General features: G+C 46.8%; 2 protein-coding genes across 2 annotated transcripts; both read left to right on the top strand.

Moving 5' to 3' along the window:
- The first annotated feature begins 4,071 nt into the window (after positions 1 to 4,071).
- LOC123103238 (pollen-specific leucine-rich repeat extensin-like protein 3) lies at positions 4,072 to 7,831 on the top strand. Its single transcript, XM_044524765.1, has one exon. It carries the CDS (start codon positions 4,094 to 4,096, stop codon positions 7,472 to 7,474), a length of 3,381 nt encoding a protein of 1,126 aa, XP_044380700.1. The 5' UTR covers positions 4,072 to 4,093; the 3' UTR covers positions 7,475 to 7,831.
- A 2,918-nt stretch (positions 7,832 to 10,749) lies between these two features.
- On the top strand, positions 10,750 to 11,362 carry LOC123083952 (agamous-like MADS-box protein AGL61). Its single transcript, XM_044505804.1, has one exon. The coding sequence runs from the start codon at positions 10,757 to 10,759 to the stop codon at positions 11,360 to 11,362; it is 606 nt and encodes a 201-aa protein (XP_044361739.1). The 5' UTR covers positions 10,750 to 10,756.
- Positions 11,363 to 15,561: the final 4,199 nt, after the last annotated feature.

Raw genomic sequence — 15,561 nt, 5'->3', positions numbered from 1 at the left:
GAATGGGTGCTGCATTACTATGTTTGTGAAGGACAGAGGGTGAGTGGCGCCCCTATTTTGGGCTATGTCGCGCCAGAGGTGGTCAGCCATCCCAGTTCGTCGCAGTTCCCGGGCTCTGTTGTTTCGATCTAGCGGGCTTGATATCTGTCCCGCTGAGCGGGAGTGTCTTTTCTGGGTCCATAGATGGACCTTGTAAGACCTGTCTGGGCGTCTACGTCCTGGTGTAGGTCATAACCACATGGTGACCGTTATACATCCTTATCTTTACGACAAAGTTGTTTGGTTTTATCGGCAGTCTTGTCTCGTCGTCGAGGGGGGCGGTCCGGCTGGTCCCAACATCAAATTCCGGCAGTAGTCATTGCTTTGGGTAGCCTTTGGTCTGTTGCTTGGGACCGTACTCCTCTTCGGCATCCAGGACTTTATTCCATCTCTCGTTGAGGGTGTCATGTTCAGATTTTATTTTTTGCCACTGTTTCTTTAGGCTTTGAACTATGGCGATCAGCTGCTGTTTGGACCGCTATTGATCTAGTGGGTCTATGGGGACGATGAAATCCTCGTCGCCCAAGCTACCCTTCTCTTCAGAGAGGGGGAGATAGTTGTTGTCCTCGGAGTCATCGAGGTATTCGGGATCGAGTGGGACCTCGTACTCTTCATTGTCATTTTGTGGTTCCTCGTCGGCATCGGGCTCGCCAGGGTCGTCCACATTGTCTTGGGTGCCATTTTCTCCCATATATGTATTGCTCACGAGGCTTCTACGAGCCTTGGAGCGGCGGCGTTGTCTGCGGCGCTTTGGCGGCTCATCATTGGGCTTGCTTGTATCCTTCCTTGGCGTGCCATTTTCATCCTTCGGGGTGTCCACCATGTAAACATCATAAGTGGACGTGGCCGTCTAGCAGCCGGTAATGGAGGGAGCTGTATTGGTGTTATCCCTAGCTCGACTGTCCTCGTCCATGTATTCGGCGCTGTCCGAGGTTAATGTAACGTGTCGGTTAAGTCTTTGACTGTTGCTACTAGGTGGGCGGTGGGTGGGCCACAAAATTCCCTGCAATTCGCCTCGAAGGGTTGCTGATAATAAGATGAGCCTGAGCCCTCTTGGATAGCCAACCCCTGGATTCGGTCCAGTGCTTCGTTTAACAAAGCGAGGATTACCGAGTTGGCACACAGTGGCTGCTCGGTATTGGTTTCCATTGCGGTGGGGTGAGGGGCGATCCAGGTCCAAATTGAATCCTGGTCCCCAGAGCCAAGGAGATCTCAGGGCTCGTGGCCGGGCCTGTGTCCGGATCAAGATAAGAGTCCAAGGGCGAGACCTAGTCTTCGGACATGGTCTCGGTGTTCGGGCTCAAAGCCAAGGGTGTGAGGGGAAGTTCGGCGAGGGATAATTCCTGGTTTTTGACCGTCAACCCGTCACCGGGGCTCAAGGGTGGGGAGTGTTCGGCCGAGAGTGACTCTGAGCGTCCGGCCACCACTTCCATGATGAGGCTCGAGGCCGGGTCTTCGGTGGGTGTCGCTGGCATGGTCGGAGGGGAATTCGGGTCTTCGGGCGAGGTGGAGCCATCAGGGCTTGATGCTAGTCGAGGGGCCGATCCGTAGATCGGATCAGGAGAAAGCTCTAGAACAGACGCAATGAGAACTGTAGGAGTGCCCGGAGAGGCTACGAATCCGGTGAAAGCCAGATCGCCTCGAGAGTCAGCGACATAGTCCAAGTTGTCGAATTGAATCCGGTGCTCAGGGGAAAAGTTGTTGATTTGGTCTAGATGACCAGTTGGGTTGGCGTGCAGCACGATGCTGCTGAACGCGAAGAGCTGACCGTGGACAAAGAGGTCTCCGGAGCTTACGCCATCTCTGATGATCAGGCGAGCCATCGATCCTTCGGTGATCCAACAGCAGAACTCTCAATGAAAGCACAATGTCGGTGTCAAAAACCAGTGGACCTCGGGTAGGGGTTCCACGGGCTGTGGATCTAGGATTAATGGGGAACAAGGGATGAGGAACACGGTGTTTACCCAGGTTCGGGCACTCTCGAAGATGCAAAAACCCTATGTCCTGCTTGATTTTGTTTGATGTGTATGATATGGTTACATAGTCGATCTACCTCGAGATCAGGCGTGCTAAACCCTAGGTCGATGGGGTGATGGATGTTGCTCTAGCCCTTTAGACTATAACCCTCGATTTATATAGACACCGGCAGGGTTAGGGTTACATATGATCGAGTACAATGAAGGAAAGATCTTGCTAAACCCTCAACTTGGAGGCCACTCCATGACTCTAGAGAGTTTCATCCGTCGAGGGGTCCGGATCCTACCAAGTCTCCACAGTAGCCCCTTAGTTCGGCCCATAAGTAGTGGGCCGACGATTCGAGAACCCCTTAGTCCATGACTCCCTCAGCGGCAGCATGGAGGAACCCTAGGTCGCCCCCGCGAAGGAGAGGAGGGGTCGGGAGATGACCTTGTAGTATATAACTTGGATCTCCTAACGGCTCAATTACCTGGCCGAGTGGAATCCACCAGTAATTTGTGCTTTGAGATTGGTGCTTATGCAAGGCAATATTCCAATACTTTTTGCGTAAAACACAATATATTTATGTTGAGAGCTGCAAGAATATGAATCCACCCACACTTTAAGCTTTCAGGTTGTTATTTCAAATAATGTTAGAAACATTTCATGGAGGTAACGAAGAACTCGTCATTTCGATGAAATATCTCAAACAAATCGCAAGACATATTATTATTCAAATTTGTTATATTATTTCGATGATATTAAAAAATGTTTTTAATTCACATTTTTAATTTATTTACTTAAAACCGTTTTTTTTCAAGAATAATTCTTAAATAATCAAACATATTTTTATTATTTCAGTCATATGTTAAACTTAATCTCACCAAAATTTCATATTAATTTCAATTATTTTTTATATACAGGAAACTTGAAAATTTTCATAGAGGTACCAAATATTGGATTGCTTGAAAAACTTTAAATATATATCTAATATATTAATAACAGAATAAATCGGTATATGTCATTCAATTATACAGAGATTTGAAAATGATGTCACCAAAATTTCAAGTATTTTAGTCATATTCCAGCAAAATTCGGAAATATTTTATGTAATTACCAAATGTTTTGATATTTGCAGAAAGTTGACAAATATATTTCATAAAATATGATGATATTATTTCACACAGGCACCAAATATTTTTTTGCATTGAAGAAGTTGACAAATACATATCACACCTAATCATAGGAAACTTAATCTTTTAGTCATATTTAACTAAATTTCATAAAAATTTCACGAAGGCAACGCACAAATTTTAAATATTTCTATCATATGCAAACCAAATTGATAAACATTTCATATAGTTACATAATATTTAATTATATGGAAAATAATTGCAAATATATTTCAAAAAGAATGACAAAAAATTAATTAGTTCAGACATATAAAAAATTAATTACTTAGTAAAATCTCATAGAGATAAGTGACTTTGAAAATTTAAGTATATGTCATAAGGTTTCATGGTTTCATGAAGTTTTACCAAGTGGCACCAAGTTTCAAAATTCGTAACTTCAATTTTGTCAAAACATATGGACGCCCTACATTGATCCTGTCTTGAGGCTTTTTTTACCCGGGAACTAAAATATTCAGACCGATGATAATTTAGATCTTCTTGTCCAAGATTTAAAATTTTATAAGCCGGCCATGGCATCAATCGGTTGCCACTTGCCACTTGCCACTGAGGGAGTGAACGAAGGAATGGAACTCGTCGACGGTGCGTGCATCGCATGCAAGGAACAAGGAACGCCATGGAACTCAAGCATCGATCCACGTACGCGGCATGCTCGCAAAGCAGCACCAAAATTATCCGGGGCTGGGCAACCACTCGATCCTTGTTTCTCTGCGCTCCACCTCTCCTGCAACCTCGCGCCGCCGGACCCGCGCAGCCCTCCACCGCGGAACCTCGCCACCGGCCATCCATCTCGATCGACGCGACCGAGGAACACGCTACCACGCATGCATGGCTGTTCCTATATATCTCGAGAACGCGGGAGGCGGTGGGCACCACACATTGCCGGACGGACGACCTCCAGTTCGTAGATGGATCACCGCGGGCCGATGTTGCCCGATGGCCGCCGGCTGGCGGCCGCGCTCCTCCTCCTCCTGGCGGCCTGTCTCTCGTCTGCCCGGGCCGTCACCAGCGAGGAGGCATCCTACATCGCGCAACGCCAGCTGCTGGCCATGAGCGAGGCCGGGGTGGGCGAGGACGGCGACCTCCCCGCGGACGTGGAGTCGAGGCCTTGCCTGGAGTTCGACGGCAAGGCCGCCACCGCCAACATGACCTTCCCCAACGACCGCCTCCGCCGCGCCTACATCGGCCTCCAGGCCTGGCGCAAGGCCTTCTACTCCGACCCCAAGAACTTCACCAGCGACTGGGTGGGCGCCGACGTGTGCTCCTACAACGGCGTGACCTGCGCGGAGGCGCCGGACGACGCCAAGGTCACCGTGGTCGCCGGGATCGACCTCAACGGCGCCGACATCGCCGGCTACCTCCCGCCGGAGCTGGGCCTGCTCACCGACCTCGCCTTCTTCCACATCAACACCAACCGCTTCTGCGGCATCATCCCCAAGAGCATGTCGCGCCTCACCATCCTCTGGGAGTTCGACGTCAGCAACAACCGCTTCGTCGGGCCCTTCCCTTACGTCTGCCTCGAGATGCCCACGCTCAAGTACCTCGACATCCGCTTCAACGAGTTCGAGGGCGAGCTGCCGCCCGCGCTCTTCGACAAGCCCTACGACGCCATCTTCGTCAACAGCAACCGCTTCGTCGGCCCCATCCCGGAGACCATCGGCAACTCCACCGCCTCCGTCGTCGTCTTCGCAAACAACAAGTTCGTCGGATGCATCCCCAAGAGCATCGGCCGCATGGCCAAGACGCTCGACGAGATCATCTTCCTCAACAACACGCTCGAGGGCTGCATGCCGCTCGAGATCGGCATGCTCACCAACACCACCGTCGTCGACGTCAGCGGCAACGGCCTCGTCGGCTCGCTGCCCAAGGAGATCTCCGGCTGCAGCAAGCTGGAGCAGCTCGACGTGTCCAGGAACGTCCTCACCGGCATCGTGCACGAGGCCATCTGCGAGCTCCCCATGCTCGTCAACTTCAGCTACGCATCCAACTTCTTCGAGTCCGAGTCCGCGCCCTGCATGCCCTCCGACAAATCCGAGGTCAACCTCGACGACGCCAACAACTGCCTCGGCGCGCTCCGCCCCGCGCAGAAGACCACGCTCCAGTGCGCGCCCGTCCTCGCGCGCCCCGTCGACTGCAACAAGCACGTCTGTGCCGGGCCGCACCCGACGACGACGCCCTCGCCGGACAGGAAGCAGGCATCACCGCCGGCGCTATCGCCGATAATTGGGCCAGTAATGGAGATCCCGACGCCGGCACCAGCACCAGCACCGGGACCCGCACCCGAGCCGGCTGTTTTGGGCCCCATTGTTGGGCCACTTCCACCCAAGGATGAGTATGCTGGTGCTCCGCCACCTCCCAGTTCTGGCTGGCTCCCGTTGACCCCTGAGCGCAAGAGGGCACCTCCACCGGAAGAATACGCGCCTCCGGAAGAATACACGCCTCCGGTGAAGGCGCTTCCACCATCGGGGCCGGTTAAGGGGCTTCCTCCACCAGCACCTGAGAAGGTTCTTACACCACCAACGCCGGTTAAGGTGCTTCCGCCACCCGCACCAGAGAAGGTGCTTCCACCACCGGCGCCCGCGAAGGTGCTTCCGCCACCCGCACCAAAGAAGGTGCCTCCACCACCGACGCCTGTGAAGGAGCATCCGGCACCCGCCCCAGACAAGATGCCTCCACCACCGGCGCCTGTGAAGGAGCATCCGGCACCCGCACCAGACAAGGTGCCGCCACCACCGGCGCCTGTGAAGGAGCATCCGGCACCCGCACCTGACAAGGTGCCTCCACCACCGGCGCCCGTGAAGGTGCTTACGCCACCCACAACCGAGAAGGTGCTTCCACCACCGACGCCCGCGAAGGTGCTTCCGCCGCCCGCGCCGGTGCACTCTCCTCCACCCCCTGTGAAATCTCCTCCGCCGCCGGCTCCAGTGAGCTCTCCACCCCCTCCGGCGAAGTCTCCACCCCCACCAGCACCGGTCTACTCGCCACCACCACCGGTGAAGTCTCCTCCCCCACCCGCACCAGTGAGCTCTCCGCCACCTCCGGTCAAGTCTCCTCCCCCACCCGCGCCGGTCTACTCTCCACCACCCCCGGTGAAATCTCCTCCCCCGCCTGCTCCAGTGAGCTCTCCACCACCTCCTGTGAAATCTCCTCCACCACCTGCACCAGTGAGCTCTCCACCACCTGCACCGAAGAAGTCTCCGCCAACAGAAACACCGGTGATCCCACCTAAAGAAAAGTCAATGCCACCACCAACTCCGGCGAAGTTGTCTCCCCCTCCGACCGAGAAGTATGAACCACCAGCAAAACCTGTTGAATCATCACCACCACCGGTGAAGTCATATCCGCCAAAAGAACCTACGCCTGAGAAGTCATCACCACCACCGGTGAAGTCATATCCGCCAAAAGAACCTACGCCTGAGAAGTCATCACCACCTCCGGTGAAGTCCACACCACCGCCAACACCAGTCAGCTCACCGCCACCGGTACCAGTGAAGCCCCCACCGGCTCAAGTGAGCTCACCACCACCAGCGCCAGTTAAGGTACTTCCACCACCCACACCTGAGAAGGCGCTTCCACCACCGGTGCTAGCAAAGCCTCCACCTGCTCCAGTGAGCTCACCACCACCAGCACCTGTGAAGGTACTTCCACCACCTGCACCAGAGAAGGTGCTTCCACCACCGGTGCCGGTGAAGCCTCCACCGGCTCCAGTGAGCTCACCACCACCAGCACCAGTTAAGGTACTTCCACCACCCGCACCAGAAAAGGTGCTTCCACCACCGGTTTCCGTGAAGCCTCCATCGGCTCCAGTGAGCTCACCACCACCAGCGCCAGTTAAGGTGCTTCCACCACCCGCACCAGAGAAGGTGCTTCCACCACCTGTGCCGGTGAAGCCTCCACCAGTTCCAGTGAGCTCACCACCTCCCCCTGTGAAATCTCCACCACCACCGGCTCCAGTTAGCTCGCCGCCACCTCCAGTCAAGTCTCCTCCTCCACCCGCACCGGTGAGCTCACCACCTCCTCCGGTGAAATCACCACCACCCCCCGCCCCAGTTAGCTCACCGCCGCCTCCAGTCAAGTCTCCTCCACCACCGGCACCGGTCAGCTCACCGCCACCGGCACCAGTGTTATTGCCTCCTCCAGCAAAAACCACCCCAGCACCAGCGAAAGAAGAGCCACAGTCACCTCTGGCGGAATCACTTACACCCCCGAAGTTCGACGAGTTCATCATGCCGCCGGTCGTGTCGGCAAAATACGCATCACCACCACCACCCCAGTTCCAAGGATATTAAGCATGGCATCATCGAAACATCGACGAGGAGCGACCAATTAAGGTTTAACACAACATCGCGTGCACATGCACAGATGTACCTCATTAATTTGGAACGTGCATGCATGCATGCATGCGTCGAGACTTATTATTAATTATGTGTATGTCTGTGCGTATGTGCGACTGCAAAGTGTATGAAGGGAAATAGATGTTATCTATGATGCCTTTTTTTTTTGTTTTTGGAAGTGGGCAATTTTATTAAAGCATCAAACAACTTTTTTTTTTTTGGAAATGTGATCCATAATGCCGTATGTTGTGCTTTTCCCTTTAGGACAAATGTATTTCTTTCTTTTATGAGCAAACAGTGTATGAGATTGAAGGAACAAATGCACAGTTAAATGGTGTTTTGGTTTATCTATCTATCTATCTACAAAAAAGGACAGTACGAGGTTCTTCTCATCATGGAACTAGCACGGTGGTCCTCCCCGATGTGAGGGTGTCATGTTCAATGTATGGAAAATGTAGGAGAAATTTACTCCTAGTTTTGTAGTCATTTTTATTTTGCGGTTGCAAATAATAAGGTTCTATAGTCCTCCTATACGTAATACAAAATAAAATGTTGTATGTGGGAAAGATCTTTAATCATGTCAATATTTGGCATGAATATTCCCATGCCATGTTCAACGTTAACAACATACTTTGACAATATGTGCCTTTGTTTATGTGGTATTAGAAAGCAAGCTTGTCCGTAATTTGTAGGTGATGTAACATTAATACTCGAAACAAAAATGGTAAGGTCGGCTATTTATATCATATATGTAAAGTTATGCAAATCTAAACGACGTGATCCATATAATAATTAGAGTCCATTGGAGCAATAACTATATATTTTAGGTGGAATTATTATAACAATGACTAGTGAAAGTGGATCCTAATTCCCTTGGTTGATTCAATTAATGTCAACATATCTCACGGGACTAATGTTCATCAATTATGTTCCAGATTAGCTCGCAAAAGATGAAGCAAAGGAACATGATTGGTGACCCCTAAAAAAATCCTTGAAGACAAGTGTTGACCAATTCAATGATTTAATATCGTCTTGTAATAATCCAAGATCACTCCGATTCCATACGTGTGCCGATACTAGCAAAAGAGGCTAGAGGCTGCTAAGTGACATTGTTTTTCCATCTGCGTAAAGTTCAAATTGCAAAGCCCTAAAAATGTCTTTCATTCTTCCTCTCTATGTACACATTTTCAAACGTCGAAGCCTTTGAGCTCTTCCACTTCGCATCATATGAACTAGTCATCTGGATATGACCGTTGCAACTTCACGTAAACAAGCATATGCCTGGATAGCATCACGTTTCAACTTCACGTGCCCAAGGAGATCCATTTCACCGATAGCACTCTCTAGTGCAGGCCCGTGTTTAGAAGCATTGAGACGTGCAGCTCCACTGACCGCAGCTTGGCCATCTTGTCCAGTAAAGAGTTTCCTTTGACCCAATTTTCATCACCGGCCACTACACCATGCAAAGTCTGTATATAAGGCAGCTCGATGACCTCGATCTCCTTCTTGGAAGCTTGAGCTTTTCTGCAAGCGCATGCCACAGTGTATTGATCTTCCAGAACTCTGCGTTGATCTCCTCGCTTCAGTGCTGCTTATAAATATTTATGACAACACACGTATAATATTTTGATATGAGGCTTTTCAGAATACATATAGAAAATTTCAGAAATATATATTGAATAATGCCAAAATACACGTTTAATATTTTTACATATGCACTGAACACTTTTTCATACGTGCAAATCATTATCTTTATTAAAGTAACTAAAATTTTAGCCTGAAACATTACGTTAAACATTTTAAACGTTATTTTTAAAAATACACAATGAACCCTTTTAAAGTTCTATAGTGTCAAAAAACGTCTTACATTATGGGAGGGAGGGATTACGTGTTCAACCTTTGAAGATTCTTTGAGACATGCGATGAATATCTTTCTAGATGGATGTTAAAATGTTTCAGTTACACGATGGCCATTTATTATAAATGTGGCAAACCTTTTTTGAATACATGATGAGCAATTTTCAAAGACACCACAAACATTTTTTCTACTTTTAATTTGTAAGGACTGTTTTGCTTAATAATGAAGAAATATAAAAATAAAAGTAAAGGAAAAGCAGAAAAAAAGAGAAAAGAATCAGCAAATCACGAAGCTAAATAAACCAATTAGTTTTTTTTTAGAAACAACTATACATTTTATTGATAGTCATGACAATTAAAGGTACATTGATTTGGACCTAAGATCCAAGAAAATACAAAGTAACTCTTATGACTTAGAATTACAATGAAATCTCTTGGAAACGCCTTCTTCATGGTATCAATCTCTACTCGAAGAAATACTCCAAAAATGTTGGTAAATAGTCTGCAATTAGACTGGAGCAACGATTTTGTCACTCTTTCATCCACACGAACAATATCAAAAATTGTTTGTCAAAGCGCCTTCAGTCGCCCATCTAGAAAGATGGGAATCCTGATTCTCAAAAAAAGGAAAGATGTGAAGCCTTGATCCATGAACGTATCTGAGCCCGGGATGATCCCCTAGAAGTGCAGGTCATCGAATCACTATACATTCACCATTGTGTCGATGAAAGATTTCACCTCCACAAAGAATCAAACCAACAAAAAAAGCTAGAAACAGTAACATAAACTCAACAGATCCGAACAATCGGATCTATGAGGACAGAAAACTCTCTAATCTCATGGCGCCACCAAAAAACAGGAGGAAACATATTCTCGCACAACTATGATTATCACTCGACGTTGACTAAGAACATAGAGCTCTTGAAATTCCGAGGTCCCCCCACCTCTTAGCTCCAAGATGGCAGCTGAAGACGAGGGGATCTGAATTTCTTAGATGGTGCCGGGGACGCGGCACGAAGTAACCTATTAGTGACCCCTTCCTCGAGAAAAAAACTAAAGTAGCGATCTGCTCAACAAAAGGTCGGATCACGTACAACCAGGAGTCCAAAGTTTACAAATCAATAGGATTTGAAGGAACCAAATGGCCAGCTTGATAAGCCACCAACAAAAAATTATTTTAAAAAAAGAGGATTTGAAGGAAGGTTCTTGGAACCTTCGTTTCAGATAATCATCAAATATGGAAGCTAATCCCACAAGGATAGAATTGATCAATACGTATTAACTGCATCTCCATATATAGATAGTACCAATCGTACCTACCACCAAACCCATCGATCAATCAAAACTAAGCATGCATCTGCATCTTCCTGCCGAGCATCCATGGCGATGAAGATGAAGACGAAGAAGGGAGGGACGGGGAGGAAGAAGAGGGACGAGATGAAGCTCATCGAGGACCCGGCCAAGCGGCAGGTGGCCTTCTCCAAGCGCCGCCCCACCCTCTTCGGCATGGCCGGCGACCTCTCCGCGCTCTGCGGCGTCCACGTCGCCGTCGTCGTCTTCTCCCGCTCCGCGCGCGGCAACGCCTACGCCTTCGGCAGCCCCTCGGTCGACGCCGTCCTCCGACGCTGCCACCACCACGTCGGCGGCCAAGATGAAGATGCCGCTCTTGCCATCGTCCATGGCGACGATGATGATGCTGGCGCTCTGGCGGCGTTGCGGCGGGAGCTGGACGACACCAAGGCGCGTGTGGAGGCGGAGAAGAAGCGCATGAAGGCCGTGGAGGCCAACGTGGAGCTGGCCATGGCGGCAAGGTCCACGGCGCTGTGGTGGCAGGCCGACGTCGAGGCGCTCGGGGCGGCGGAGCTGCCCGAGTTCGAGACGGCGCTCCGGCGGCTCAGGGACACACTCCTCCGCCGGGTCGACGCGCTGCAGCTGCCTCTAGCAGTCTTCGACGCCACTGCACCGCTGGCCTGCATGAACATCTAATTAATCTAGCGGCTAATTAGCGATGCCTAGTTTCTCAAAAAAATAAAAATATTAACGGTGCCTACTACATCTTCAATCTTATCTCAAAACTACTTATGCATGCATTATGTGTACTACATCTTCAATCTTATCTCAAAACTATTTATGCATGCATTGTGTGTGTGTGTGTGTGTGTGTGTGTGTAATCCTTGCACCATCTAGGACATGCACTAACGTCACGAAGCTCTGAGGTCTTAATTAGTGGCTTGTTTATTACTCCCTCCGTAAACTAATATAAGATCGTTTACATATCACTAAAGCAGTGATCTAAATAATCTTTTATATCACCACAGCTACAACAGTATTCCAGCTCTAGTCTATGTGTCATGCATTATGTGCGTATATATTAATTGCCGACCAATTACCTAGTGCATCACCTTCAGTTATAGTACCGATAAATTGCTGCCCATTGATTGGACTCTAGGATACAATCAATATTAGTTATCTTCAAAATCAATTATTAGTCGAATGATGAGAGCTTCTTAGTCGAGTTGCATACTGATAGATTGAAATAAAAAGTCCAGATGCTCTAGATTGTGAAGGGATGTGATGCAGCGGTCAATGAGCCTTGGGAGTTCGAACATATAATCTAAGAAGCAAGAACCCAGATAAATTTAAAAACCAGAGCTCGGTGAGATTGTTGATGATTTATTTCAGTTCTTTGAGTTCTTTGGAATACAAGTAAGGCTGGCCAGATCTCATGTTATTCCATCAACACTTCTGCAGTTTCTGCTATTCCCCAACAATGTGCTAATTAAGCTCAAACACTTGAGTTTGGTAAATTTGAAAGGACTGCGGTAAGATAAATCTAGATGGATCAACTCTTTCAAAAGCCGCAAATGATTTTTAGGAATATACCTGAATAATTTGGTTAAGTAAGTTGCCAGCATCGAAACTTTCCATTTCCCCAGTTGACTCCGGCAATGCTGATAAGTTATTTACCAGGTTGAGGTAATTTAATTTTCAGAGGTTGATGATGCACTTAGGTATACTTAATTATGCATCAGCACAGAGTGTTGCCACAGTCCAAAGAAAATGACATATGTATCTTGTTAGGATTATTCATTAATTCTAGATAAATTGGGTGGCTTGCCGCAATAAGGGCTGCTACTGAAAGATTTAGATCGAGATATGGAATACAATAGTACAGAAAGAAATAGGAGAAACTGTTTGTTTTTCAGCCTAGATTCCCCATATTTTCAGTGTCAGGTTGCGGTTTTTCAAGTTTGAAGTTTGTTCTGACATTATTTGTGATATATACAGTAATGGCATTTGAAGTGCAGGAAATACCAAGACTAATCTGGGAGCTAACCAGGCCATGGCTATTGAAGGCTATTCTCAACATATTTTACCAGGGAAACCTTACAGTGCATATTTGGTTTGCATGATTCTAAAATCATCGAGATTGGGAAAACGCAAGTGCAAAATAGAGAATTAGAAGACACAATAATTTGGTAGACTTGCAGCTGTTTTTTTTTCGAAAAGGGAAATGACCCCGACCTCTGCATCATCATGATGCACACAACCATTAGACTTGTGTGTTTGGTTCACAGAAATTGAAAAAACACAGAAGCCCTAATAAATAAGGTCAAATCAAAGTCAATCACATGAAAAAGTGGTGGAGGATGGATATGTGTCTTTGTTTTCCTCCCGTATTTTTGATAGGCTGAATAAAATATAAATTCATATGACTAAGGCAGGGGCATATATATAGAACTTATATATATCTCTAGTCTTTGTTAACTCTTCTGATTATGTGACTAGACTACATAATTCACACTAAAAGAACGATGGGAAGTTCTGAATGTGCAAGTAGTTAGACGACATTGCATTCGCAAATAGGTTACTCTTGTATGATCCAAAGGAACCATCCCTCAAGTAAGAGCAGAGAGTAACGCTTGTTGCATCATGAAATATATGTGGCATTTCAGAGCTGTTTACCAATTCATTATCATGTGTCAGTTTTTAGTACACTAAATGCAAGTGAAGAAAAAAAGGTCTGCAAAGTTGCAGAATGAGTACTGGTGTGGTGGCGATTGTGTGGGTGTGGTGGCGATTGTGTGGCAAGACAAGACAACAACCCATCCAATCATTGCAATAGCATCCTCTCTCCGGCGTAGGAAGCATTGTATCTCCTCCATGAGACTGCTGGCCTGAAAATGTTCCGCGGCGCACAGAATTCAGCACCTCTTCCCCATCTAGAGTATGCCCATCCGGTTTGATCGCCCTGTCGTGTTTCTCGTCCTTCCCATTATTCTTCACAAACTACTGGAAGAGGAAAACACACATACTAAGGTATTACGGCCTGCTTATGTTTCTCCCTGTAATTGCTACAATGCTCTGTTTGTTTTTCTCCAATATTTCAAATTGCTTGAAGGCTGGATAAATGGGTGCCCAAGTATGAACTCATATCATGTTTGCTTTGACATCCTAGCTAAACCAGGGGTATATATAGCCTTCTATACACCAAGAGTCTCCGGTATCTCTTATGGGGGGAAATGTGAGCATGGAGTATGTGTTGAATGAGCAGACCATCCAGCAACTGTTTATCATGTATGAGTAGGCTGCGCGATCATGTGATCATTCTATTTTGCATGTTTCGCTTCCAAGTCCTTGCCTAAAACAAATAAAAGAAGAGTATTGTATTTGGTTGGAGAGAACTCACACTAAAAGGATGTCGAGCAGCAATTGCATTTGCAGACAGGCTAGAGCAACTCACGGATTCGCTATACACCCCTACCTCAATAATAACCGTCAATACAAGTAGTACAAGAACATAATGTGCATGTTTGGAAGTAAGAGCAGAAAGTAATCCAAGTCTGTTGCATCATAAAACATGTGTGAAATGGGTTGGGAATCGACTAATTTTAGCTAATTTTTCAGCCCCTTTCAAGAACAGCATTTCATAGAAAAGAACACCAAAGAAAGTGGGTCACGAATTGGAAATTGTTAAGATTAAATCAGGGGTGTATCCAGTGGGGGTTCCATGGGTGCCATGGCACCCCCTCCAAATGTGCAAAAAAACATAAAGCCAATTTTGGGTCTATTTCTTATAATTTTAATGATATTTAGACCATATTATAATAAATTTTAGTTTACTTTTTAGAAACCTTTAAACAATGTATTGAAGTTATGTTATTCATACATTGTACATATGTATTGGGTGAATTTCAGGCAATCTCAGAAGTTTCCTTCTCCGGGGCGGCTATTTGCTCCGTGGATCACGGTCGCCGGCGTCTTCTGGTCTACATCGACAACTTTCTGGTAGTTGCTTCTACAAGCTCCTCGGTTTAAACAACTTATCTCCACTGAGACGGAGGCTTAGAGAAATTTTTTTATGGCAAAGTGAACCTTATTAGGAAGCAAACACACTTAATCATTCAACAAGATTTTTTTTCAGAGAGAATCATTCACCAAGATTGATGAACGAAAACCAGTGAGATCACCAAGTACAAATCTGTAACAAATAAACAAAGTAATCAAAGGTCAAATTCCCCAACATACATAAGAACATAGCTAGCAGCCGCCATCAATAACATTCTGGTATTGTACGCACCTAAAGCAAATTATGAATCGATAATACATAAGGAAGTCACTAGTCAAAGGTCAGATTCCCCCAACATATATAAAAACATAACTATTACTCCTATGTATAGCCACCATCAATTCAATTAGGCTACTGTACATAAACAAATCACAGTCTCGGAAGAGCTTGGCTAACTACAAATTGCTCTCAAGTTCTGCATCATGCCGCCGTCGCTATACACATGTATCACAAAATTAACACAAAGTGTTGTCTGCTCGCAATGATAGATAGAAATTGTTGTGTATATGACTGTACAAACCCTCTACGAAAATGATGCCGGCAGAGAGATTAATTTTATTCCTCGCTATCTAGTCAAATAAATATTTGTGGTCACCCAATTATTGTTGATCTGCCGTCAGCGGAGTTATAGCTGACCTTGGTATGATAGTTTTGTAATTGCAATTCGATACGCCTTGATAATCATTTATTTAATTCCCTGATGAAGTCTGCTGGACGAAATATTTGTTTATGACCTGCGCGTATATATTAATCACCGTTCACAAGGGTTCATAGAAAGAAAACTCAACTTATTCAAGTATCCAACTCACACGGTTAGCTAGTACTCCATGATTAC

The sequence above is a fragment of the Triticum aestivum genome, chromosome 1B (assembly GCF_018294505.1).
Source record: "Triticum aestivum cultivar Chinese Spring chromosome 1B, IWGSC CS RefSeq v2.1, whole genome shotgun sequence".
NCBI classification, from domain to species: domain Eukaryota; kingdom Viridiplantae; phylum Streptophyta; class Magnoliopsida; order Poales; family Poaceae; genus Triticum; species Triticum aestivum.
The sequence above is the reverse complement of the archived record's forward strand: the minus strand, read 5'-3'. Positions and strand labels throughout refer to the sequence as shown.

What these genes read in the sequence shown, in the direction of transcription:
- LOC123103238 (XM_044524765.1), top strand. Translation starts at nt 4,094, where the DNA reads ATGGATCACCGCGGGCCGATGTTGCCCGATGGCCGCCGGCTGGCGGCC.
- LOC123083952 (XM_044505804.1), top strand. Translation starts at nt 10,757, where the DNA reads ATGGCGATGAAGATGAAGACGAAGAAGGGAGGGACGGGGAGGAAGAAG.